Genomic DNA, 27554 nt, shown 5'->3' on the forward strand with positions numbered 1-27554 from the left:
TCCATTTGGTAGACTTTTATTTTTCTTGAACATGCATAGGCGAGAAACATCCGGATGGCTTCCATTCTGGAAATTGGTGCAAATGTTTCGTCGAAATCAATTCCTTCCACTTGTGCATATCCTTTGCAGACTAATCTTGTCTTGTTCCTGGTAACCTGTAATCCTTCAACTGTTTTGCTCCCCCTAAACCTTTAATGAAACTACCATCTTGTTCAAACTACCTTCCTGTCAATCATAGACTTGTGCCATATACTACTACATAGACTCCTCTTGTACAAACATTAAGGAGTCAACAAGCCAGATTGTTCAAAATAGTGAGTCACCTAACGGGCCATCTTGACTTGAGTCATTATCTGAAGCAACTGCTAATTCCTCATGACATTTTTCTTTTACAAATCCTAAAAGCATAATTGCTGAAACCTTGTTATCTGCTTTGTCTTCCTGTGCCTGTTTCCTTTTCCAGACCTTCTTATTCCTGTAATCTCGAGCCATGTGCCCATAGTTATGACACTTGAAGCATTCAATGTTGTCCATAGGCGATTCCATCTGATATCTGCAACCACGAGTGCTATGGCCATAGTTATGGCATTTGAAACATTCAATATTTGGCCCATCTAGCATGTATTCTCTTCTGACAAAATCATCGTGGAACCTGTCTCATGATCCTGCAAACTTGCTTCTAGGGTTTTGCAAATAATGATTGTACCTGTCAAAAACTTCACAATCCCTAGCCATATGTCCATAGTTAGCACATAAAAAGCAATAACCATTAAATAAACGAACATACCTAGAAGATTTTTCATTCTTCTTTGGAGGCGATGTTGTAGTTTCTTGTGGTCCTTTGTTCTTGATTGCTTTGGTCTTGTTCTTTGGAGTTGCAACATTCTTCTTTGGCTTTTCACTTTGATCAACTTCCTTCTTAGAATCATCCTGTGAAGCTGTGGAGCTTGTACCTTCATCAACTAGAGCTTTACCATCTTTAATTGCCTTCATTTTTGCTTCTTCATCTATCTTATCTTGTAAGTATTCTTTTTGCGATCCCTTGAGTTTGTTGATCTCATCACGAGTTGCATCAAGTTCTTCTTGCTTTTGAGCAAGATCTTCTTGAAACCATCTTTTCAAGATCTTCCTTCTTTTTTCTGCCTCCTCAACTTGTAGCTTGAGAAGAGTGGTCTTCTCTACTTCTCTATTGAGAACCTGTATCTGTTCCTTCTGCTTCTCATTTTCAATCTTGAGCTTGCTTATTTCTATTGAAGATGTTTCTAATTCCTTTTGCTTTTGGTCAACAGCAGATATGTATCTTTGATCAGATTCCTTCCTTTCAATTTCTGCTTCTTGCATCTGTTGTGTGATCCTGCTAATCTCTGCAAATGCTATGTCGAGTTCTTGTTGCTTCTGTTGGACTTCTCTCTTGAGGTCTCGTGTTGCTGTATTATTGATTTCTTCCAACTTCTTTTGAAGTGACTCTTCAATACATTTGTGTTCTTCAACTTCAATTTTGAGACCTTGAACTTGTTCTTCAAGAGTATTGGAATGGATCTTCTCAGCGTTGAGCTCTTTTATAAGCTTGATTGCCTCCTTAGAAAATTCTTTTATGGTCAACCCTTCTTCATCATACTCAAAAGGATCCGAGTTTTCAATAACATCTTGACCTGATTTCTTTGTTGAATAGAGATTATGAAGCATTTCCCAAGGAGCTTTAGCTATTGAACATTGACCAACTTTTGTTTTCACAGAATTTGGCAAAACATTCAAAATTAGATTCATGGCCTTTGAGTTGTACCTTTTAGCTTCGTCGGTAGACGTGCCTCCAGAAACAATTGATTCCCATACTCCATGTGCCTACAAAGATACTTCCATCCTGGATTCCCATATCCAGTAATTATCTGCATCAAAATCAGGGGTTGGTACACAATACTCACTTTCTTGAGATTTTGTTGTACCCGTACCTTCCTTTGAAATCCTTGTAACCTGCTTCTTTGACTTTCCCATCTCTATGCTTTGAAAACTGACTTCCAGCGGTTAAGCTATTACTGAAGGAACCAAGCTATGATACAAATTGTTGGAAAATACTTGGGGGGGGGGGGGGGGGGGGTGAATCAGTATTCCTTAGCAATTAGCACTTTTAAATCTTTTTAGAGCATTATTTAATCTTCAATTATTATTAACGTTTATGCAGTAATAACAGTAAATAAAATAACGAGGAGGCACAAAATTTTAGGTGGAAAACCCCATCGAGGTCAAAAACCACCAAATGCTTTTCTAATAAATTCTTTAATCTTCAGCCCCAACTGAAATGAAAGCAACAACTTCCTAGAATTCTAGAAAAGCATTCTTCTCCATCTCCCACTGAATGGACACTCCAACGCCCTAGATTCTTCAGTAGTCAACTGAACGGATGCCCCAACACCCAATGAGCTACAACTCACCCTAGCACCATCCTACCACCCTGAAGTTTTCACAGGCTTGAACCTGTTGGTCACTTCATGCACCAACCTAGCACCACCCTACCACCCTATAGAAGAATAAAAGAAGAATGGACTCCCGTACTAGGTAAAATGGTCCACTTTACAATGATATAGAATGACGTAGAAGAAGAAGACACACTAGACCATAACCCCAACTATGACACAACCACCTAATGATGATCCTAGACCTCCCAACACTGCCTCTTCAACTCTTGGCAGATAGACACTTGTACAACTTTTACAATGATGCTTTTACAATGACTCTGTACAATAATACTTTTACAATGATTGTATGCAGTGCTTCCCACTTGACGACCTCATATGGTGAACTTCTTGCTACTGTTCTGCACCTTGATTGCTGCTCTTTTCATGCTACCCTTCTCACTCTTCAGAAAATTAGATTATGCGTTGAGTCTTCTCTTGATGAATATATAATACCTGCAAAAAGTCTTCAAGGAAATACCCATGACATGATAATAGCAAAACTTACCTCATCCTGCAGAGCATATGTCAGTGCTAAAAAAAACAACAAATTAGAATACAAAGAACCTAATGCAATTAAGAAATGAACATGCATATACAAAAGATACTTACCTGTAGCTTACCTCTGCTGCATCATTTTGTTGCACCTTGCTCTTTGCTGCCCTAGAAAGTCTGGTCCTTTGCACCCCTTGACAACACTTGATCTAGTTTTTCTTGCCTTCTAGGAGCACGATATTTAATCTAATGTATCTCTGTGATTTCAGATCCCCAAAATGTGATCTTCAGTCCTACAAAAGCCCTCTAAGTCTTCTTTCCAATTCCACAAGTCTGACCCGATTTGGACTCTTCAAGACAAAGTTATGACCAATCTCTCACAATGACCTAATTATGGACTAGTTCATTAGAGCGAACTTGTACGACATACCACGTGTCACTGTTTCCTCCTTCGGGTCTGAAATTGATACATAGAAAAATACAGTCCGTGCACTGTCTGCCACTTTTTATAGAATTCCAATCCTCTTCTCTGAGAGAGAGTTATGACGATTTTCCCAAGGTCACTTCTTTGAGATGAAATTCAACAGCCTGCAAAAACCCTAACTTCCACAGATCATATCTCCGAAAATATAGCGAACCAAGATCTAATTCGGTCACGAAGTTCATTAGGATTGCGAATCAAATGGGTTTTCATTTCAGAATCTAAGACTTCGCAGAAATGAAGTTATAGCGAAAATGCCACGATCACTTCATTTGGAGGATATATGAGATTTCTTTTTATAGAGTTGAGAGGGGCTTCTATAGAGAATGTTGGAGGGATTTTAGAAGCTTAAAAATTATTAATTATTGACTATTCAATGACCAAAACCAATTATGAGTGCCATACCACAACCCCATAGGGTTTTAGCCCACTAACCGGGGTTACTAACTTCAAACATGAATATCTCTCAAACCTTGAAGAATTACTTGGCATGCCATATATCAAGGAAAACATCTCGACAAGTAGAATCTATCTAGAGGAACCTTAACTCAAAATAGAGTAAGTTGTCAAGTAAAAATTCCCTTGCAAGATTAGGGTAGCCCCTGGTGCTGTTTGGGTTGACATCAATGACAACCTCAGATGATCTTTAGATCAACACACTTCATCTTCCACTTCCTCGGGAACGCCCAGCTCTTTGAGAGGGAGATGTCCTCTGCTGAGGGGAGTGGATGGGGGAACATCCAATGGAGAAAACTCAACTTGCTCAGATCCTTGTTGAGTTTCCTTATCGGCCTCTTCTTGTTGCTTCTTTATTCTTTTCCTCTTCTCTTCCTCCTCTTCTCTCTTCCTTTGCTCTTCCTCTAGCCACTTCTTCTCTTTCTCTTCCTACTCTTGCTTCCGCCTGAGCTCCTCGGTCTACCTGTGTATCTCTTCTTATCTTCTTCTTCTTTGGCCTTTTTCTCTGCCTCTTCCTTCAATCGCTTCTCTTCTAGCTTCCTCTTCTTTTCTTCTTCTTCCAACCGCTTTCTTTTCTCAAGCTGGTCCTCGGAGTGCTGGCCACCTGAGTCTTGCAACCACTTGAGCTCTTCTTCTCTTTTCCTCTTGATCTCTTGCTTTTTCCTTGCCAGGGTTGCATTTCTCTGCTCTAATGTTTCGTCATCCCCACCTTCCTCTTGGTCGCTTGGGGAATCTTCAACTTCTCAGTTGCCTTCTGCTGCTCTTTCTTCCTCTTTAGATAAGTTTATCTCTCAGAAAGGCTCACGTTTTCCTAGGAATGGTCAAGTTTCTCATCATATTTTGCTTGCTGCTCGTTGGGGCTGAGCTCCCTGGTGGCATTGTACCAATTTCTAATCCCATATTCATGATCCTGCTTAGAATGTGGGTATGACCAATTGAAATTGTCTCTTTTGCAGTGAGTCGCTACTACCCTCTCTGGATCATATGTGCGGTGGTTTAGAGTCACAAAATGACATCCCTTTAGTTGTTCTGCCTCTGCTTCCACTTCCTTGAAATTTTCCACTGTGTAGGCCCCAATAACGAGAGGGAATGTGGGCCAAGGCTTCTTCTTCCCCTTTCTCAGCGTCTTTGAAAATCCCTGGGTCATCTGATAGCACACTTCCTGCATGAGTACTTTGTTTGTGGTGAATCGAGGGAGTGTGTGCGGGGTCTTGTAAGAACCAAAAACCCTGATGAATGTCCCCTCTTGGATTGGGAACCAGTGCGCTACTTTGATGATGGTCTCCATGGCCCTCTTTGACATGCAAGGGGGTTCTTCCCCGAAAAGCGCCTAATATAATGGGGCAATAAATGATTCAGAGATGGTGTCTAGCATACCCTTATAGTTGGGGTTCCAGAAGATCTTGTAATGTTGATGCACTGGCTCTGCTGCAGCTGTGGTCCAATTGTAGCTCCAGTGATCAAACTGGCACCTTGCACAGACTGCATCTAGGAGGTATGAGGCCATGTAGAATTTTGACGGCTGGTCTGGCTTAGGATTTTTAGCCACAACTATGTTTGTTTTCAGTGTTGAAGCTAGGATGTTGGCCCAGTTGAAAATCATGCCCCTGGTGGCGACGACGTACATGATAGGGACCCAAGTCCTAAGGAAAACATCAGCGCCAGGCCTATCGTACAACTGGTTCATCATGGCAGCGATGAGCTGATAAGCCTTCTTTAGTCCGTCCATTCTGTATACTTAATCGCTTCTGACTCGGAACTTGGACAAATCTTGCCACCATTCCCTCAAGATGTCCTTGGTCGGAATCACAAAACTTGATAGCCACCAGGTGTTAAATGCCTCCTCCTTTTCGAGTAACTTGTAATATGAAACAATGTCCGTAGAGGAGATAGTTGCGAACAGTGCACCTGAGTGATCCCTTACCACCCATTGATCCGTATTTGTATTCCATAGGATCCACTCAATGGTCTCGACGCATGGGAAAACTGGGGGATGTGAGGCCACCTTGTGGAGTCTTGACCTCTTGACATTTATGTATACTGGGAAATCCTCCTGGTCCTCTGGGATATCCTGTTTAGCGAATTCTGCATAAATGTCGAACCATGAGAACTTGGTGCTTTTGTTGATATTGCATGCAATATCCCCATAGATGGGGGGTAGCGAGTCTTGTTGAATCTCCTGCACACTGCTTTCAGAACTCCTGCGGGTAGATTTCACTACTAGGGGTGCCATCTCGTCGTCAAAGGAGGAGATCGAGATACACTCAAGATCAATGTCACCTGGCATGTCAAAGAAGCAATCCCACGATGAGAGAGACAACATGAATAATAACTCCTAGTAGCAAGCACAAATTATATTTTCCAGATCCTGAGAAGATACTTCCTAGGCAATTCGCAAGGTACAAGGGTTAGGGGGTCGCGGAGGTCGCAAGTGTGAGTGTGTGACTTGGCGACTAGCGGGTCAATAAACCAAGCTAGGTCGCATAGGTTGCTAGGGTTATAGGGGTTGCACTTGTAATGGGTCACAGAGGTCGCTGATGAGGAAGGGTTGCAGGGGTCACGAGGTCACACTCGTTAGCCTATTATGGCCCTTGGTCATGCAACCTGTTTCCTTGTGCAATTTTGAAGAGTGAAATGAGGCTCAGGATGGGTTCTTGCAGCTTCTCAGGAGTAGATGGCTTGGTCCTTGGGGAATGCAAGCCAATTTGGGACAAGAATGGCCACAGAAGATGTTCAGAAGGGCTCATGAAGAACAAAACAAACTTGGAAAGGGTTTTTGGTTAAAATGACCATGAAACATCTATAAAACCACCCTTGGTTTGGAATGTGCAAGGTCAGGGCAAAAGAGAGAGACAAATGGCGAAAAGAAATGATTACTGGGGTATGGGAAGAGCCACCTACCTAGCAAGGTCACGCACCTTTCCAGTCGCTTGGCTTCTTTGTTCTTCGTACGACCAGAGCTAGTTGTTCAAATGACCGATCAAGGCCGATTTTATAACTTCGATCGCATGTGCGAGGGTCGCAGGGGTCGCACTTGTACAATTTCAGGCATTTGCGACCTCAAGGGGTCACTAAGTCGCGGGGTCGCATAGGTCACACTTGTTTGACTATGAGGCCTTTGTGACCTTGCGACCTAGCGACCTTTTGGGTCATGGGGTCGCGAGGTTGCATCAATCGTAAGATGCACGGGATATGGACCCTGTGACCTTGTGACCTTGCAACTTAAAGAGGTTGCGAAGTTGCAAAGGTCGCATGAGGGAAATAAGTCACTAGTTTCCACTGCGACTTAGCGACTTGACTTGATGATAAAATTGGTTAGGACGCATGGTCGCACATTCTTCAAATTTAGGAGTGTTGTTTTGATAAGACCCACAACTAGGACAAAACCTCAAGATTTTGAAAACTTTCGGGAGTTAGGATTGCAGGATGAAGAGGGTGCAAGGCTTCCAAACAGATCCTGAGAACTGGTGACAACTACAGAAAAGGTATAGGGGCTTGGAAATTTTGAAGGGTCAGAAATTTTGGAGAGGTTGTTGTAGCAACTACCACAGAAGGCTAGCACCTTGACTCTAGTAAATGATACTCTTGATACTTGTCATGATGGATTTCATATAGCAGGATAGCTCATTGACTCTTATACATGATACTACTGGTAATGTTTGTGATAAGCATGATGAAAGCATATGGAAAGAGAGATTGACACTCTTGTTGTTTTGGTAAAGTTTTATTGAATGACCTAAGTTGATCTCATTGATCATGATAAGCATGGTAACCTTGATGTTAGAGGTATAGCTATGAGATTGATATTCTAGATCTCTTACTACCCGTGGTCTTGCTAAACTGAATGTCCTAACTTGATGAAGTGACTTGATAGAAAGTGCTCATAATCTTTGAGATATGATGTTGCATTTATATGTTGCGTTGAGTCTAACGTTTGTTAAAAGATTTATGCCATATCCATGATAGATATATGTTTATGATCTAACAGATCTGTTGTTGCTTGACTCTAGTAGAGACAGGTTGATGACATGAATGAAGATGAATGAAGTAGATTTCCATTCAGAGGGAGAATCTCTTCTCAAGATTTTTACTCACATTATTGTCTGCTTTATGTACTATTGAAGTATGATCTATCTGACATTATTGAACTGCAGTAAAGTCTCAGATCTGAAGCTTGTACATAAATTAGGGTTTCTGTTCCAGACGTAGGCACAGAACCAGGAAATCTCATACTAAGGCCCAGGTAGCATCCAAGCAGCTAAAGACACTCCCATGCTAACCTGAAGGGAGCGTCCAGGGGTTTGACTACAGTTGACCATCATCTAAAGCTGTCTGAAATCTGAACCAAGGTTTCTCTGACAGATTCTGCCACTGTAATCTGATTTCTGAAGTTGTTGGGTTAAATTGTTGATCACATAAAAATGAAGTATTGTGCATTAAATCGAATGGTCCCCTAGAAGATGTCAATTCCACAAATATGTTGTAGATAACAAGATTTGAAAGCAGGAAAAGCTTCAATGTTTTCCATAACATGAAAATGCAAACTGAACTTGTGTTTGCAAGTGACCGGGACATATATATAGATATGTCACTATGTTTGTGCTACAAGAGGTTGGCACGATTTGGCTGACTGATATAGATGAACGGTGTGTTGTCATGATGCTTGACAATGACTTTGAATTGATGATTGAGATATGCTTTGACTATATATCTCTCTATGATAGCCAATTTGGACTTGACCTGATGTCTAATGATTTGATTTGATGATTGTTGATTTTCCCTAATGTCAATGCTATGTGGGTATTTGGAAATTGGCCTCCCTGTTCCTAGCACAATGGTTGAGGTATTGATAGTTGTGATTCATCATGAACATGGAACCTACATGACTCATCCTTGGTGTATGCATTTATTATGATTATGAGAATGACTTGATAAACTTCAAATTGATAATGCATGGTTGATGACAACTTGTTGGCATAATAATAAATGAATTCATGACTTGATATGAGCTCTCCCTGTCATCCGATTGAAAGTATTGATACTGTGATAATAATGAATTTGAAAATGGTTGTGATCTAGCTTTTAAACTATGATGAGCTGACTTTGTTGATGTGATGGTACAACATTGATTTATGTAAGACTGATTATGATCACTTAGCAAGGCATTATGCTTAGAGCATTGCATGAAGCAAGCTCCTCGATCTAGATATGTCTATATTTGACATTTATCTGATGAAGTCAAAATTATGAGTTCCAAGGTATGACTTTGATTTTGATTATGGTTTTGGTTTTACATCTTGATGGTCTACTCTTGACAGGTGATGAGCCTCTGATGATATAAATCAAAGGGAGATAGCTTCTGAAGCTCGAAATGATGTATCATGGCATGATGAATCAATTTCTAGAATTTGGAAAATAAATTCTATATTGCAAAGCTATTGAAAAATGTTTTTGAATAATGAAAATGCAAATCCTTGGATACTTTGATTTGAAGTTCAAAGATGTTGTTGAACTTGACATGGCATCCGACTATTGATTGAAGCATTGATGTTCCATTTTGAACATCCATTTGTATATATATATGATGTGCATAGAACCTGAATAAATTCATGAGTGAGCCACTTCATTCACATAGAGTTTCCACCAAGCATCCTTTGAAATATCTGCATGAGATATTCTATTTTTGAGGCTGAGATATTTCTCCTATGATATGTGACTGCATGGATGTATTGTTGTTGATAGAGATTATTGTTAAGCACATTTGGATGCTGCTTTAGTATGAGATCTGCCATGATATCTTGGATGAGAGGTCCATAGTACGATTGAGGATGAGTATGATGTTGCTAGCATGGCTAGCTGTGAGGTAGGATGAAGAATCTCCTTAGAGAGTTGTTTGAGCATGATCTGGATATGACATGGATACATTATGATCACATAGAGTGAGATCCAATTGGAAGAATGTAATATTCCTTACCCAGAATATTCCTCAAACCCAGCAAAAACTCCAACCAAATATGTGAAAGTGATATAATAACCCAAAAGTGATAAAATAACAGTGGAACATCATATAATAATGTAAACTGGAAATATAAGCAGATACACAAGAAATGTAGCGAGAAATGCTAAGCCATTTTATTATACTGAGCAATAAAATGAGTACATGAGGTGATTAGACAGATGGCACCTCGACTTGCACAAGGCAAGTGAAGAAATATTCTCAGAATGACAAGAATGGCCTCTCTGTGTGGATGTTGTTGTTGTGCTGCTGCTCCTGCTAGAAAACAAATGATGATTTGGGGCTGCTCCCCTCCTCAGAAAAAGCTGAAACTCTGGATTTGAGCTTTACTCAAGAAACCCAGAAAAACCCAGAAAGCTTTCCTGGAATGGCCGACCCCCGAAAAACACCCCCTTGGGGTTCTGCGCAGTTCCTTAATGCCCTGCGCTACCACTGAAGAAAACCCCTCTAAACTCTGCCTTAAACCCTACCAAAAATCCTCCAATGAGACAAGAGCTAGACCCCTGCTCAATCTCCCAGCATAACTCCACCTACAAAACCCCAATCCAGCACTACAACCAAAAAGAACTGCGTCCCTCTCCAAGTGTTGCGCAGTCCTCCAAAATGCTAATGAAACTGCTACTGAAATACTGATAAAACTACTACTGAAATACTGATGGAAATACCTTTCCCGAACAGGCACTCGAAGTCCCCCGGCGCTAAGGGTGAGATCTCCGAACAGAGACACTCAATGCACTAAACAGTGTTGCAGACCAGCTAAATATCCAGCATGCTCAGAAGTCGAAACAACTAGCTCAAAATGCACATAACTGAATGATCCAAAATGAGGGGGCTCCTCTCTATTTTATAGCCTCTACCTCTCACAATCCCTAGGCTCACCTCCTCCTGCATGCTTCTCCTCTTGCCACGTGTTCTTCCCTCCTATGTAGTCTCTCCATGTGTCTGCGTGGGCTCCATTTCTACGTCCCCCTTTGGCCCCCTTTAAGTCACAACGTTGTGCTACCTAGGAAGTGACTTTTTATTCTAAAGTGAGTTATGTCCTCCTTCCTCACTTTTTATTTACAAATAACTATAGAAGGCAAAAATTGAACAAAATCGAATATTCCAATTAGCCATAGCTAATTAGGAATATCACAGTCTCCCCCAGCAAAATGTTGCTTGTCCTCAAGCAACTGAAATGATGGATGCTACAAGATCCTCTCACTCTCCCAAGTGGCATCCTCATCCGGCAAATTCTTCCACCTCACCAAGAATTCCCGGACCATCCTGCTCCATAGCTGCCTCTCCCTGGTATCAATGATAGCCTTCGGTTGTAATACTAAATGCCCCTCGTCATCCATGGGTGGTAGCTCATCTGTCACTGTCACCTGCTGCCCCAATGCCTTTTTCAGGCATGATACATGAAAAACGTTATGAATCTTGCTGCCTTGGGGCAGCTCCAGCTCATATGCAACCTGTCCAACCCTGTGTATCACCCTGTACGGCCCATAAAAGCGGGGCTTGAGCTTCTCAGCCCCCTTCTACTTTAGTGACGACTGTCGGTATGGCTGTAATCGTAGGTAGACCATGTCCCCTACCTCGAACTGTCTCTCCACCCGACCCCTGTCGGCATACAGCTTCTGTTGATTCTGTGTTGTAGCCATGTTATCCTTGAGAGCTTGGAGAATATCCTGACTCTCTTGGATCCAAATCTTGGCTCTGGGAGCCTTGCTATCACAAAACATTACGTCAGCAAAAGATAAAGGATGATACCCATATAAAGCATAGAATGGTGACATACCAATGGACATGTGATGTGAAGTATTGTAGCAGTACTCCCCTAGATGTAGCTACCTCAACCATGCTTGCTGCCCCCCACTGACATAGTTACGCAAGTAGCCCTCTAGCCACTTGTTAAATATCTCTGTCTGCCCATCTGTCTATGGGTGATAACTGGTACTCGGTGTCAACTCCGTCCCCACCAACCGGAAAAGCTCCTGCCAAAACCCGCCCATGAAACGGCTGTCCCTATCACTGACAATGGTCTTAGGAAGACCATGTAGCCTGATGATCTCTCTGAAGAATAGCTCGGCCACCTGTGCTGCTGTATAATGTGCGGATATGGCAAATAAATGTGCGTACTTCGTCAGCCAATCAACGACGACAAAGATACAATCCTTGCCCTGTACCATGGGCAACCTTGTGATGAAGTCCATCGAAATACTCTCCCATTTCCCCTCCGGAATGGGAAGCGGCTGCAATAATCCCGCGGGATGGCTCATCTCCCCCTTGTTCCTCTGGCAAGCATTGCACTCCCTAACATGCTGGAGTACGTCCTCCTTGAGGCCCTTCCATGAGAACCTCTCTCTAATGGCCCTGTAGGTTTTGGTAAACCCCTGATGGTCTACCAATGGTGAGTCATGTGATGCCTGGAGTATCTTCTTCTTGAGCTGAGACCTCTCAGTCAAGAAGATCCGATCCCTGTAATAGATGATCTCATCGATCACCCTGTACCTGTCATCTGCCACCTGTCCGTCCAGAATCTCACATGCAAACCTGTCCTTGGAGTACTCTACTAAGAGTTGAGCCCTCCAGTCTGTATCCAAGCTCATAAGAGACAACGTCGCTGGTCTACGTGAAAGGGCATCTGCTAACACGTTATTCTTACCCTTGACATACTCAATGTCAAAGTCATATGCTTGGATCTTGCTGATTCACTTTTGCTGCCTCTCCTGTAGCTGCTTCTGCTCCAAAAAGAACTTGAGGCTATTGTGATCAGTCCTCACCCTAAACCTGTTACCCACCAGATATTGCCGGTACTTAGCCAATGCATGCATGATGGCCAGCATCTCCTTGTCGTATATAGAATACAACCTCTCGTGCAGAAGGAGTTTCCGGATCTCGAAGGCTATAGGGTGACCTCCTTGCATCAATACTGCGCCGATCTCCTCTCCAGACGCATCACACTCCAAAACAAAAGGCTGCGTAAAATCTGGCAACACAAGCACTGGGCAGCTGCTCATAACCTCCTTGAGCCTGTCAAAGGCTCGCTGCGCTATATCTGACCAACTGAATGCCCCCTTCCTCGTCAAATCTGTCAGGGGTGCAGCAAGTTGCGAGAAACCTTTGACGAACTTCCAGTAGCAAGTACAAATGCCAATGAATCCTCGAAGTTCCGTCACATTTCTTGGCTCCGGCCATTCTCTTATGGCCCTGATCTTCTCCTCGTGGACCCTCACTCCGTCCACCCCTATGATGTGTCCCAGATACAACATCTCTATTAACCCAGACTCACACTTGGAGAGTTTGGCATAGAACTGTTGCTCCTGTAAGATACGCAATACTGTCTCAATGTGTTGGAGATGCTCCTCCCAAGTCCTGTTGTAAATGAGAATGTCATCAAAGAATACCAACACAAACTTCCTCAAGTGACTACAGAAGATGTGATTCATGCAGGACTAAAATGTAGCTGGGGCGTTGGTTAGCCCAAAAGGCATCACCAAGAACTCAAAGTGCCCATAGTGACACCTGAAGACGGTCTTGGGAATGTCCTGCTCCCTCACGTGAATCTGATGGTACCCAGATCTCAAATCAATCTTTGAGAAGAAATGTGCCCCTCTCAACTCGTCTATCAACTCATCGATCCTAGGTATCGGGTACCTGTTCTTTAGGGTCTTCTTGTTCAGGGCCCTATAGTCAATGCACATCCTCAGTGTACCATCCTTCTTCTTCACCAACACCACAGAAGAAGAAAAAGGACTCGTGCTCGATCGGATATGCCCAAGAGCCAGCAACTCCTGGATAGCCCGCTCAATCTCATCCCAATAGGCCTTGGGGTGCCTATAGGGGGTGGTGATCATGGCCTGTATGCCCTGCTCAAGCTCGATGGTGTGCTCAAACCCCCGATCCAGCGGTTGTCCTGGTGGAATCTCCCCAAACACTATGGCATACCGATCAAGGATAGACTGTATCTCTGGATGTACCATCTGCCCTGAAGTCCCTGCCTCTGATGCACGCAACTCCACTGCCCACTCTATGTCCCCCTTTCGGAAGATTGCCGCCATCCGATGAGCCGAAATAGTTTGAGGTGGATATGTGTGTTGTCCTCGTATCTTCTCATGCCTCCCTGTCTTCTCATCATCCCACTCCATCTCTAGGGTCTTCCAATCTGTCGTGACCTTCCCTAGAGTGATAAGCCACTGAACACCCAGTATCATGTTGGTGTCCGGAATATCGACCATGAAAAAGTGGTCAGTCAACGTGCAGGTGCCCATCGTCACTGAAAGCTCTGGAACATATTGAGCACACGCCATGGTCTGATCTCTTGGGACCAAGACTGAAAACCCATCGAAGCTCTCTGTCGGTATACCTCTCCGCTCAACCATCTAGGCATCGATGAAGTTGTGGGTCGCCTCACTGTCCACCAAAACTAATACTCATTGGCCATGTACTGTCCCCCGTACGCGTAGTGTTAGATATTTGGGTACTCCTCGCAATGCTGCAAGGGCCCCTCCGGTAGGTGCAAATGATGCACTTCCTGCTGCTAGTGGTGGAGGTGGTAAAGGTCCCTATATGGCATGGCTATCTCCTGCCTCCCCATCATCCTCGTCATCCTCTTCTCCAGCGCTCTCGAAGAAGACCTCAATAAAATGTGCTTTACCAGCAGCACATCTATGTCCCGGTGCCCACGGCTCCTGACATGTCAAGCACAACCGCTTCTTCTTCAGCTCCCTCCTGGCATCATCATCAAGCTGTACTCGTCATGGATTCCCCTTTGGAGGTGGAATCCTCACGTCCTTCCCCTTAGACTGGAAAGTCTGTCTCTGGGGGTTAGGTGTCTGGGTCCTGGGTAAGACATCCTGTAAGTCCCAGGTCCTGTTGATAGCGTCCTGGAGTGTGGCTGGTCTAGTGGATCGAACTAGACCCCGAAGTGGCTCTACTAACCCTTCAATATACATATAGACCCTCCGTGTCGTGGATAGGTCTGGTACCATCATGGAGACCCTCAAGAAATCTGCAATGTAGGTCTCTGGGCTCCCTGTCTGTTTGAGCCCCGTCAGCTCAACGAAATGCTACTCTGGATCCCTCTGATCAAATCGCTCCATCAGTCTCCTGGTAAACTCGGCATATGTCGTCACTGTGGAGTGCCCCAGTGTAACCATCCCATGAAACCACCAATCCTGGGCCTTGCCATCCAAATGCAATGTTGCCACTTTGATGGCCTCTGCCTCCGACATCTAGTTAAGCTGAAAATAAATGTCTAGCTTCTCCACCCAAGACTTTGCCAAACTGTTTGATGAGCCATCAAACGTAGGCAAGTGGAATCTACTCGCTGCACGGTGGGTGTCGCCATCATGGTAATGTTGGTACCCTCTGTGATGGTCGCGGTGTCTGCTATCCCGCTGGAGCTGAACAAAATCTCTGAATGAGAGGGCTTCCCTGAACTCCTGCCCATAGGCCTGGTACTCTGGAAAATAATCGCCCATATGTCCGGGCTCTGCCTCCTGCTGGGCTACGACCCCCCTGTCTGCTCCTAAGAAAGTGGGCATGGTAGAGCGTGTAGGGTCATGTGAGGCCACCTGTTGCGCAGTATCACACTGCTCTGGCAAGTGATGGGATGCACCTAATCCCTCACCAATCTGAAAAACTTGTGGGCTCTCACGCTGTCTGGCCTCAACTGCCGTGAATCTCTGCCCCATCACCTCAATCTGCCTCAATAGATCCTGCACTGATTTGAGGAGCATATCCACAAATCTCTTCCTGCCCTCGTCGGCCATCTGTTCTGCATCCACTACTAGCTCTCTCTGTTTTGCGTCTACCACAGGCTCCACCTATTCTGCGTCCACCACAGGAACACAGTTTCCCTCCCCGTAGTTATTCTCCAACCTACGTCCAGTGTCTCTGTACCTCCTACCTCTGTAACAAATGTAGGGTTTTTCCCCTGGTGTCATAGATTGCTTGCTCCACAGGCTGAGCCAGATTTATGCTCTAATACCACTGTAATATTCCTTACCCAGAATATTCCTCAAACCCAGCAAAAACTCCAACCAAAGTGCAAATGATATAATAATCTAGAAGTGATAAAATAACAGTGGAACAACATATAATAATGTAAACTAGAAATATAAGCAGATACACAAGAAATGCAGCGAGAAATGCTAAGCCATTTTATTATACTGAGCAATAAAATGAGTACAAGAGGTGATTAGACAGATGGCACCTCGACTTGCACAAGGAAAGTGAAGAAATACTCTCAGAATGATAAGAATGGCCTCTCTGCGTGGATGCTGCTGCTGTGTTGCTGTTGCTGCTAGAAAACAAATGATGATTTGGGTCTGCTCCCCTCCTCGGAAAAAGATGAAACTCTGGATTCGGGCTCTACTCAAGAAACCCAGAAAAACCCAGAAAGCTTTCCTGGAATGGCCGACCCCCGAAAAACATCCCCTTGGGGTTCTGTGCAATTCCTCAATGCCTTGTGCTACCACTGAAGAAAACCCCTCTAAACTGCCTGAAACCTTGCCAAAAATCCTCCAATGAGACAAGAGCTGGACCCCTGCTCAATCTCCCAACATAACTCCACCTGCAAAACCCCAATCCAGCGCTACAACCAAAAAGAACTGCGTCCCTCTCCAAGTGCTGCACAGTCCTCCAAAATGCTGATGAAACTGCTACTGAAATGTTGATAAAACTACTGCAGAAATACCTATGGAAATACCTTGCCCGAGCAGGCACTCGAAGTCCCTCGGGGCTAAGGGTGAGATCTCCGAACGGAGACACTCAATGCACTAAACAGTGCTGCAGACTAGCTAAACAGCCAGCGTGCTCAGAAGTCAAAACGACTAGCTCAAAATGCACATAACTGAATGATCCAAAATGAAGGGGCTCCTTTCTATTTTATAGCCTCTACCTCTCACAATCCCTAGGCTCACCTCCTCCTGCGTGCTTCTCCTCTTGCCACGTGTTCTTCCCTCCTGCGCAGTCTCTCCATGTGTCTGTGTGGGCTCCATTTCTACGTCCCCCTTTGGCCCCCTTGGCCCCACTTTAAGTCACAACGTTGTGCTACCTAGGAAGTGACTTTTTATTCTAAAGTGAGTTATGTCCCCCTTCCTCACTTTTTATTTACAAATAACTATAGAAGGCAAAAATTGAACAAAATCGAATATTCCAATTAGCCATAGCTAATTAGGAATATCACACAGAAAGTCCCATATTTATAGTTGGGCCTGAGATAGTCTCATACTTTGAGATAGTGCAGCTGTTCGAAACAAGCTTAGGCTTGTGGTTGGCACCTCCTTGAGAGGGAGGATGATTATGGTATCCTTTTGAGATTTATATGATTATTTATGTTCTGACATGATATTTTATTTGATGTCCTATATGAATAGGAAACAACTACTATTGAGACAAGTTGATACCAGATTTGAGTATGATGAGAGCAGTGCTGATCGAGGACACTGAGCTAACTCTTCCTCCTTGTTTGAGCTCCTAGGGTGAGGAGTTGAGATAGAGGACTCCTGGGTTTGAGGGAACTCTGGACAATAGGTATGACCCCTATCTACTACCCATAGGGTTGAAAATGCTTCTCCCCTATCTTCATAGGGTCGGAGAATGCTGCTCCTCTGTCTAGTCTTTGCAGAGTATACCCTAGTTGGCATCATACCCACAAGTTGGGCTTGTCGAGAATACCTCTCATCATTTGGACAACGAGTTGAGAGTGTACTTGGGGTTTACAACCCAAGTCGATTATGATGCAGGTGTTCTACCACATGACTATTTAGGGTCATCGATGGGAAGATCAATAGGCAATAGGATGGGTTGAGATAACCCTATGCGATTCTAGGTTGAGATTGAGCTCCCTGATGAGATCCCAAGGTTGAGATGTGCTCCCCTGTGTGTTTGGATATCCTATTTCTCGATATGGGGTTGTAGATATATAGCTCCCCCATGAGATTCTGGGTCGAGATGTGTTCCCCAATGTGGTTCCAGGTTGAGATGTGCTCCTTGATGATATGCTCTCTAATGACGATTGATGATGATATTCCGGGTAGTAGCCCGCTGGCAAAGATTCCAGGTAGCAGCCTGATGGATAGAGGGTGGTAGCTTAAGCTCCCCTCCGGTAACAAATTCTTCTTCTTCTAGATTCGAGAATGTTTAGCATACAAGCAGGAACAATCAAGAGATAAGCAGGAATAAGCAAGGGATAGATTGAGATGTACATTGATGATTTGTGATGATGAGATACTTGAGGTGGTCATGGCATGATGACTACATTACAAAGATGATTGGGGATGATAAGTGATAACACTTGAAGACACAAGAATGGCATATTGATCGATGGATAGATATTGGCAGGTGGAATTCTCCCTATTTGAGAGGAAGCGTTAATTTTTGAAATTGCGGTCAAATTCCACCTTGGACAGCTCAGATGACCAATATGATGATTGCATTAGATTCCTCTTTTCGAGAGGACCAATATCGACCTAAATATCACCTTATTTGGACAAATGAAAGTTGGTTTTTGAATTTATTTATTCTCTCATGTATTTTGGGTTAGGTCAGCCCTAAGCACATGTTAAATTGGACAGGTTAGCCTCAACCCCAAGTGGACCCTCATGAAAGCCTATAAATATAAGAGACCTCAAGCTCATTCGGACACATTTGATCAATCCATCTTCTCTTCTCCTATTGTCTTGGTCCGCACAAGTCTGACGGAGGAAAACTCGAGCAAAGGATCCGTAACTACAGGGTCGAAGCTCGCACTGATCTAGGGTTTCCTAGATCTCGGACGCTGGCATGTAACTGAGTATTTTCATCCCTGGATGTTGGCACAGTATGGTCCTGACATCATCCAAGGAGCCTTGGACATTGGCACAGAGTGTTTATGGGAGAATCCGGGAGGCTAGCGTTTCCGCTGCTCAGTTTGGTCCCTGGACACACGCACAATATGGTCCTGAAAGCGTCTGGGCTGCATTTCACACAGTTTTAAGTTTTGCATTTGCATATAAGATAGTCAAATCATTTAGCAACATTTTCCCATCCATTACTTGGCTTTTATTTCCTTTGCAAGATAGTTGACTCCACAAAGCACTGGTATCATTTTCCTCAAATCAAATTGAATCCTTCAAAATCTTGCGTGATCTAAACAAGTATTAGTTGCTTAGTTGTGTCTCCCAGATTGGTTGGTTCCCAACTAATCTTCCCTCATCCCATTTCCATAGGATCTACCCCCCTTAGTCTACTATTGGGAGACAACTCAAACAGAGAGATTGGGGATTAGTGTGATAGCCCCCAATCTGAGCCGTTGTCGCAGTGCCTAGACATTCTGTGCGAAAACACCTCCTATATTCATGAAACTAGATGGAATCTATTGGTACACCAATGATAGTTGTAGCAAACTCCTTCAGACCATGCTCGTCCAATAGAAATAACGTCATGGCCTTCCAGATACCAAAGTTGGAGGCTCCATCCAACCTGTCCTAATCTCTCAATCTTGTTGCGGCCATCTCAGGAAAATCTACGAACTCAATAAACTGGGTAGAAACCCTTTCTCTTCCTAGACCTACATTGATTTACGCCTGCAAAACCCTTTTGTTGCAAACCCTCTGCGCTAGATCTGTTTTGTGAAATTCAATCTGCCTCCGGAAATCTTTTTCGGCAACCTCATTGCCTATTGTTACTCACTGAGACAACTCACACTTCCTCTGGATCACCTCCCTAGACTGGAAACTGAACTGCTACCCTTGAAACACGCATTGGATGACTGGACTGCGCAGATCTTCTTCACAGTGCTCTGATCTCCCTCTGATATGCACCAACTTCTCTCTAGAGCTGATCTGATCTGATTTGCTCTGATACCATGTGAAATTTCCTCTAACTACAACAACTAGAAATTATTCTCCTAACTCACGTAGTTTATTTATCTTTTGTTAATTTATTAATGACAAATATCGAATAACTCACACTGCAATTCTTCACAAATAAAATATGCCATGGAAAATAAAATTGGAACTGACAAAATAATGCACACATACATAATAAATCTGACACCAATATTTTTGGACAATCATCTATGGAAAAACCCCGAAGGAAAAACCAGTGTAGTATTAGTTTATGTAGCATCGGATGTGTTCTAGCCACAAAATTTGGTGGAGAGGCTAGAATACACGGGATATCCAAAACCCATAAATTGTTTCTGGAAATTCCACCTAGAAGTGACTTAATTAGATTATTAACCTATTTTTTAATGTTTCCTGTGTCTAAACTTAGGAAACTTGGTTAATTAATCAGAATTAATTAAGTCAAGGTGAGAATTCTCTACAAACTCACACAGATCGATCCAGAATTGATCTGAGCTATAGATTAAGATTTAATCTTGATCATTGGAATTCCAACAAGAAGATATAAGAAGGGATCGATGTGGTGATGGAGAATACACTTCAGTAGTTCGATTTCCTTGGCAGATCAATTTCCAGAGAGTGGAAGCAGTTGCTGGAGAGCCAGAGATCGAAGAAAAGACAATGAGGGGCAGAGTCAATGATCCGCAGGAATTTTTTCCAGATCCGAAGAGGCAACAGCAAGGAGGCTGAGTCATTCCCAATGAGGCAACAACAAGGAGGCTGAGTCATTCCCAGTGAGGCAACGCAGAGGACTGCGTAGTTGCTTCAGAAGAGCAATTCAATTTAGGTGGAGAAAAAATTGTCTTTAGTTCCAAAGGTCGGACAGAGGTTCCAAAGTGTCGGATAAGCTATTTCCTCAGCAGAGACAAGAAGAACGACTTCATTAGGTGCAGTTCAGAAGCTAGATGTCATGGGGCCTGCACAGAGGCTGACACAGATGGTCCAGGAGGACGAGTTTTCTGAAGGAAAGTTGTGTCGGGTTGCTTGTGGAAGAAGGGTAATTCCCTTAGATAATTTTAGCCAGATTTTCTTGTTGCATTAGTTGCCAGTTGGGCATGCATAGATTGTACTCAAATTTCACAGCTGCATAATAATATAAAACCATCATCTGCTACACCAGTTTTCCCGCATTGGGTTTTTCTGGGGATAATTGTCCAAAAATAATTGTGTCATTTTTATTGTGTGTGCTAGATTTTCTCAGTTTCCATCGCTATTTCTTCTGCAGTATTTATTTGTGAAAATCACAATGTGAATTATTGGTATTTTCAATAGCAGACTGCAAATAAATTATCAAATAAATTAACAATTAGGAAATAATTTCCAGTTTGTGTGATAGATGAAATTTTCACATGCACCAGATGAGGGCTTTATTATTATATTCAGCAAATCAGAGAATTACAACCACTTTCCTTTCTAGCGAAGCTTCGACAATTTATCTCACTAGAAAAATTATCTGGGAAAACCCTTTTCCCTCCAGCAAATCTATTTGGCCTTCTCTTGGCCACTCGCACTCCTCTTTGGCACTCGCACTGCTACCAAGAAATGCACACTCCAGCCGATGGGAAATTCGCACAACCTTGAGGACTCCTCCCTGCAATTTGATTTGCCTCCCTTTTCCTTATGAAGCTACTCACACCTCCTTTCGACAACTGGAAGTGATATACTGCTCCTGCAACTCGCACTGGGGAATTAGATACTCACACTAGCTGGTACGACCTCCCTACTTGAAATCTCGGCATCCTTTCCTGACTCTGGAACACTAGAAACCTCCTGAGAATTTATCTTGAAATTCTCACTGTTGAATACCTCGTTGTTGGTGTCTCCCTAGCTTCAACAATACCCATGTTTAATCACTAAAACTAGGTTGTTGAACTGCTTAAACATTTTCTATTTCTTCTTCAAACCCCATTGACTTTCTCTTATAATCCTCTGCTAGGAAACTAACGCCCATAATCACATCTCAATCGATGGCTATGATCATCTTGACTCCATCAACTTACTTTTTCGAAAGTATTTAGAGCAAAATCGACCCCCCTTAATTAATCTAATTTAATTAACCAATTTTCCTAACTTAGACATAGGAAATATTTAATTATTAGCTAATTAATCTAATTGAGGTGTTTCTAAAGCTTTTCTCGCAAAACCTTTTATGAATTTTGGATGTTCCTTAGCCTCTTAGACACTAGAGACTAGAACAATTGTCCGTTGCTACCAAAAAATAACACTCCCTTGTGTGATGTTTGAGAGTTAATTTTATTGTATCATCTAAAACTAAGGTAGAATAGATTAACATATAGTTCATCTAAATTTTTATTTGGAATTTTCACATTCTATTTCATGCAGTTTGCCTTCATGTGTTCTCTATAACTTATGCAATGTCTCCTTCGAATGGTTTCATTTGTTTAGTTATTTTACTTTGCTAATTCCATTATGCACTCATCTCTTATGCAATTTTCTCTTTCTTGTAACTTCTAGATCTACTTGCTCTTACAATACTCTTGCAATCTCATGGATTTAACTGTTCTAATTTCATTAGCTTGTTTTACTTTCAAGTATCATCTACTTTTCAAAGCATGTTTTTTATAACAATTTGGCAAGTTGTGGCAATAGCAAATCTACCTCCAACTTAAATTGGTTGAAGTAGATATTAGGAACCCTCCATCCCCTATGGCCTCCTCACTTTGAGATCCAAACTCGGTTGAGAGTGAGGTCTACGGAAATAGAGTTATTTTGGAACTTGTTTTATAACTTAGGACTAACTTAAAATTTACCGAGATAATTTCATCACACTACAAAGCAACAACAATTTTTGAACTTGTGTTTCATGTGCTCCCATTTGGAAATGGTCATTTATCTTGAGTATATTGATTTGGGGTAGCATCGGATGTAATTTAGGCCTCAAATTTTGCAGGGAGGCTTGGGCACATGTATTTCAAAGAACCCTAAAAGCGTTTTGGGAAATTCCACTCAGAAACAATTTTATTAAAATAATTAATATTTTTTAATGGGTCCCTAAGTCTAAACTTAGGAAATTAAAAATATTAATAGTTATTAATCTAATTGTGGGTGTAACTTCTAGAAGAAGACAAGGATCAAGCTAAAATGATATTATCCATTGATTAGCTTTAATCTAGGCCGTTGAATGTCAACGAGAAGATTATTTAAGGAAGCTTGAGGGTCATTTGGAAAACACACCAGGAGATCAAGAGATCGAATTTCTGAAGTGAGAAGTTCTCAAGAGGAAATTATGATCGAGTAGATTTCTTGCTAATGAGGGGCAGTGAGTATCCAGAAGAAGAAATTTTTCCTATGCCGAAGAGTACGAGGCAGAGAGAGGGCAGAACGACATCCAAAGAGGGGCAAACGCTGGCCCATGCAGAGCTGACGCAATGGTAGCGCAGACCTTAGAGGAAAACTGAATCCCTGTTGAGGAAATCAAGTTTCAGTAGCCAGGAGCTGGGGTGTGAGACCAAGAGGCAGAGATTCGGATTTTCCAACCAGCAGAGGATCCAGAGAAGGAGCAACGTGATACCCAACAGGGGTCACGTAGGAACTACGTGGGAGTGACGCAGTTCTGCGCAGAGATAAGTCATTAGCCCTAAATCATATGTTATGGATCCACGGGGTCTTGATGTTGGATTCACAGATCTGTGTTTCAGATACGGATCCACCCAAATTCATGGGGGATCCGCCACATAAATAGATATTTCAAACATGGAAACATATCCTATGCTATCGAAACGAATCTTGTGCCAACTAGCCCTCACACTCCTAATCCAAGCAAATAAGAATAGCCTTTTTAGTTTATTTTTTATTTTTTTAATGATATTCGCCACACGTTTGAAATCCTATAAAGAATATAAGCCATTTGGATTTTTAATTTTATTATTTGTTAGTAATTTGTATGATCTATAGTTGTATAAGTTATTAATTACCTATACGTTGTATAGTACATGTTCAAGCAAGAAAGGTATGGCACATAAAAAATTTAATTTTCCATTTTTGATAATGCTAACATGAAATATTTGAGACAATACATAGATATAATATATAGTTTAAAATGATGGTTGTGTCAAAAATAATTTAACTAGATCAATCCCATCCAACTCTAGCTGAAGAGTCCTCTTAGAATAGTATGATACATATACTATAGCATGTTCTCAAACAATGCACAATATTCATTTACCACTGTAACTAGATGATAATTTTTAGATTTTAAGGAAAAATTCAAGGAAGATGACAAGTTGATCATGATTTAGAGTTGAAATATTCAGTTTATGAGCATGTAGACCCATTTTTTGACATGTAGTTAGACCTACTCTATATCATCATATCAATAGAGTGATTATTGATAAGACATTCAATTTTGTATTTACCATTATCCTTTTTGTATAAAACATGATGCATCATGATTTCAATCTTCATATTTATGATGCAATGATTTCAGTTCTAAGATTGTGATTCATGAATGGTTTTCATTTTTAACTTTTAATATGCTTTTTACAATCAATATATATATATATATATATATATATTATTGTATTTTTTTATATGTGGCATTTCCCCACCATTTCTGGATCCGGCTTTTCAAAACTCTCATGGATCTGTATTTGTTTCCACTCCTAGTAACTTAGCCTAGGCCCTAAATCCAACAATCAACCACTTTTTTACAAAATTCAAGTTCTTGTCATTTTATTTATTTATATTAGTGAAAAATCCATTAAAAAAAATACAAAGAAAATCTAAAAGATAAAATACCAAAAATAGTCACATTTCAAGGTGGATGTTTTAGGTTTTGTGCCTATCTAGCAACATCTAATGGCCCAAGATAAAACCTCCCCTCTATTTTGTATATTATTTTGCTCGAACATCATTTTTTAGGGTTTTCCAAGGTCTTCTCAAGTCTAGAATAAATTTACAGCCATCTTCTACGAGAATTTTTAAAGCTCTAGCCTAGGGTTTGAAAGAAATAAAGTGAGATCTAGCCATATAATATTATAAACCCTAGTTTCACATCCAATTGGTTTTAATTGGATATTCATCTCATTGGAAGCCTTTTCAGCCTCCCAAAGTGCCAGAAAGTTTTATAATTTGATTGGGAGGAAATCTAAGCTTGCCCCTAAGGAGACTAGCCCTCCAATTTATGCATTTGCTATTTTAGATTGTTGTACCTTGCAGAAATCTGTTGTTGGGATATCATCTCACTAATATTTCATAGTCCTAGAATTATCACCCATGGATAACTGATCCTAGTGTGTTTCCACACTGCTAGGTGGCTTGAAGAGCACTCCAATCTTGTGATTTCTACGGATTTTTATCATTTACAAGTGCTAGAAATGTAGGACAGCATCAATATTCTCCTCTTTTAGGTCATATAATAAAAAATAAGTCAAACATGGATCTTATCACTTGGTGTATGCAACCATACCTCAACTTGTGACATCAAAGGTAGTATTTATTTGAGGTATTTCACTCTTTCCCAAGTGTTGGTTTTTATTTTCTGTGTTATTTACGCACATCAGATTTAGCATGTCTGTTCAATTAACTCCTAGCCTTCATCTAACATAAGGTTCCTAGGAACTAGTCTACTAACTTGTTGGTGAAGCAATAAAGGTATTGGAATACCCCCTGTGGAATATTAAGTGTTGAGCTAAAAGTGAAAGGAGATTGTGCTGAGGTGACAGTGGGTACATCTCCTGTGTACTTACCACTTAACAACTTGACCAAACCTTGGCGAGGCTGCTAATCCAGGTGGTAACAGGTCCAACAAAGTGGGCAATGAAGACTTGAGATGACAACAACCTTCAAACAATTCAGACCTTGCTTGCTCCTCCACTGCAATAATCAGAGTGTAGTGCAATTCATGGAGAAACCCAAGTTTCATGCGAGAAATAAGCACATTGGGAGCATCTGAGAGTAGATGTAGAACAAAAAAATGGAATTATGCACTGCAGAAGTGAAGATCAGCTTGTTGATATATTCAGAAGAATATTTCTAGAAGATTAGAAATAAGATTGGTGTACGAAAAAAGGAATAAAGATGTTTATTATTGGGGTCCTAGAGTTGTAAAGTATGCTTTCAGCAGGGTGCATAATTTACATAGGATAAAACAAGACAATGAAGATAGGATAGAAATGAGATTAGCCTATGGTGAAAAAGAGTTAGTTTTGGCTAGATGATAATCTTTATCCTCAACTATCCAATTTTGGAATGGATTTTATATGATTAGTATGTAACTATATGCAATACAAATTGAGTAATTTTGTAAGTAATTGTCTTGTGTATTGCTCGGATAAAACAATTATAAATTGTCTGCTGCAATTCCCACGTTCCATTCTTGTCCAACTGCTGACTATTCTGATATATTTGTGTGCTACAAACATTGTAATTACATCACTGTTTAGTTCCTTTATCAGTAAATAAAATGGAAGGATTATATTGAAAACCTCCATCCTTTGCCGCAGTGTCAAGCCTGAAGACTGTATTTTCATTATGTTTGAATTAGCATTCATGACAATATCTCAAACTTATGTGGACATAGGTTGGCAAAAGCTCACAAGGAACGTGAAAGAAGTTCTTGTTTTGGTGTTTTCACAGCAGGCCAGTCCACATGAAACTTATCTACATCGATTGAATTTGAAAAGAAAAAAAGATGTTTATGAACAAATATGAAGTAAAAAAAAGGTTCCTCTTTCAAAAGTATAAGCATCTATGGAGTCCGAAGTACATCAAAAATTGAGCTGATTAAGGCATTGATGCAAATCGGAACTCTAAATGCCACCTGTAATATAGCAAAGACTTAGATCCTGAGGGTTTGACTGCTAGGTTAAGACTGGTATGTGTATTAAGTAGAACACTGTGTCGTATATAGGACCGTCGATGCATATTACATCACAACCGATTATAATTGCGAGGCCTGAAAAGGCTCCACGTAAGTGAGACTTTACAATCAAAACTAAAATGTTACGTTTGCTTGAACTACGTATGTGCGCCTGCATTCACTAGCAACAAGGGTTCTATGACTATTTGTAAAAATGGTATTTCTGTAAAATGTTCAATACGTTTTTCCTACTTAAATACAAAAGGAATATTAACTATAAAACTAATACAGAAGGAAGTACAGCAATTTTCCATTATTTTCATAGAAAATAAATTCCTAATTGATCAAGATTTTGTATTGAACCAAACAACATACCATGTAATAGCTGAATGAATACAGGGAAGAGATCGGAAGAGCTGGAACACGCAACCAATACCACAAATGTCAGTATTCACGTCATCATATTTTCAGTACTCACACTGACGAAAATTTCAGCATATATTTTTCACTTTGAGTTAAGGTGATGAAAATTTAAAAAAATTGAAATTTTGGACTTAATACAATCCAACAGGATCAATAATACTATATCTTTCTTGAAAGAGGCTAAAAGGCACGAATGGCACGAATACTATTGCAGCCTATATGTTCAGTAGGAAATCAAGTTCTTATAGATAAAAAACAATCGGGCACCATTTGAAGATGACAATTCACAATAAATAAAAATATTTATTTGGATAACTGATAAATTAGCACTTGCATTAGATGTTGTAAAGGAAATGCGGTAAGGCATAAATTCAAGAAATATAGGTAAGACTTAGATAACAATAGATAATCTAAATAAAACAATATTAATTCATGAACAACATGATGACTATCTTTCCAAAGCTAAATTTGCATTACAACCTTACAAATTTCAAACATCATCACCTATTGAAAATAAGCAAGACATCAGCGCCCAATT

General features: G+C 41.3%; 1 protein-coding gene across 13 annotated transcripts in view; it reads right to left on the reverse strand.

Moving 5' to 3' along the window:
• LOC149167293 (protein ZINC INDUCED FACILITATOR 1-like) overlaps window positions 1–27554 on the reverse strand; it is a 639590-nt gene that overhangs the window by 502027 nt on the left and 110009 nt on the right. For all 13 annotated transcript variants that reach the window (XR_016260914.1, XM_089432933.1, XM_089432936.1 and 10 more), the window contains exon 2: window positions 26969–27009. Coding sequence is in view for 12 of the 13 variants with exons in the window: in XM_089432933.1 (XP_089289059.1) it covers window positions 26969–27009 (41 nt within the window). In the remaining variant the exon portion in view is untranslated. The remainder of the gene's footprint in view (window positions 1–26968; window positions 27010–27554) is intronic.

This window comes from Pinus tabuliformis, chromosome 5_1 (genome assembly GCF_031772625.1).
Source record: "Pinus tabuliformis cultivar Carrire ecotype Pingquan chromosome 5_1, CPIR1, whole genome shotgun sequence".
Classification (NCBI taxonomy): domain Eukaryota; kingdom Viridiplantae; phylum Streptophyta; class Pinopsida; order Pinales; family Pinaceae; genus Pinus; species Pinus tabuliformis.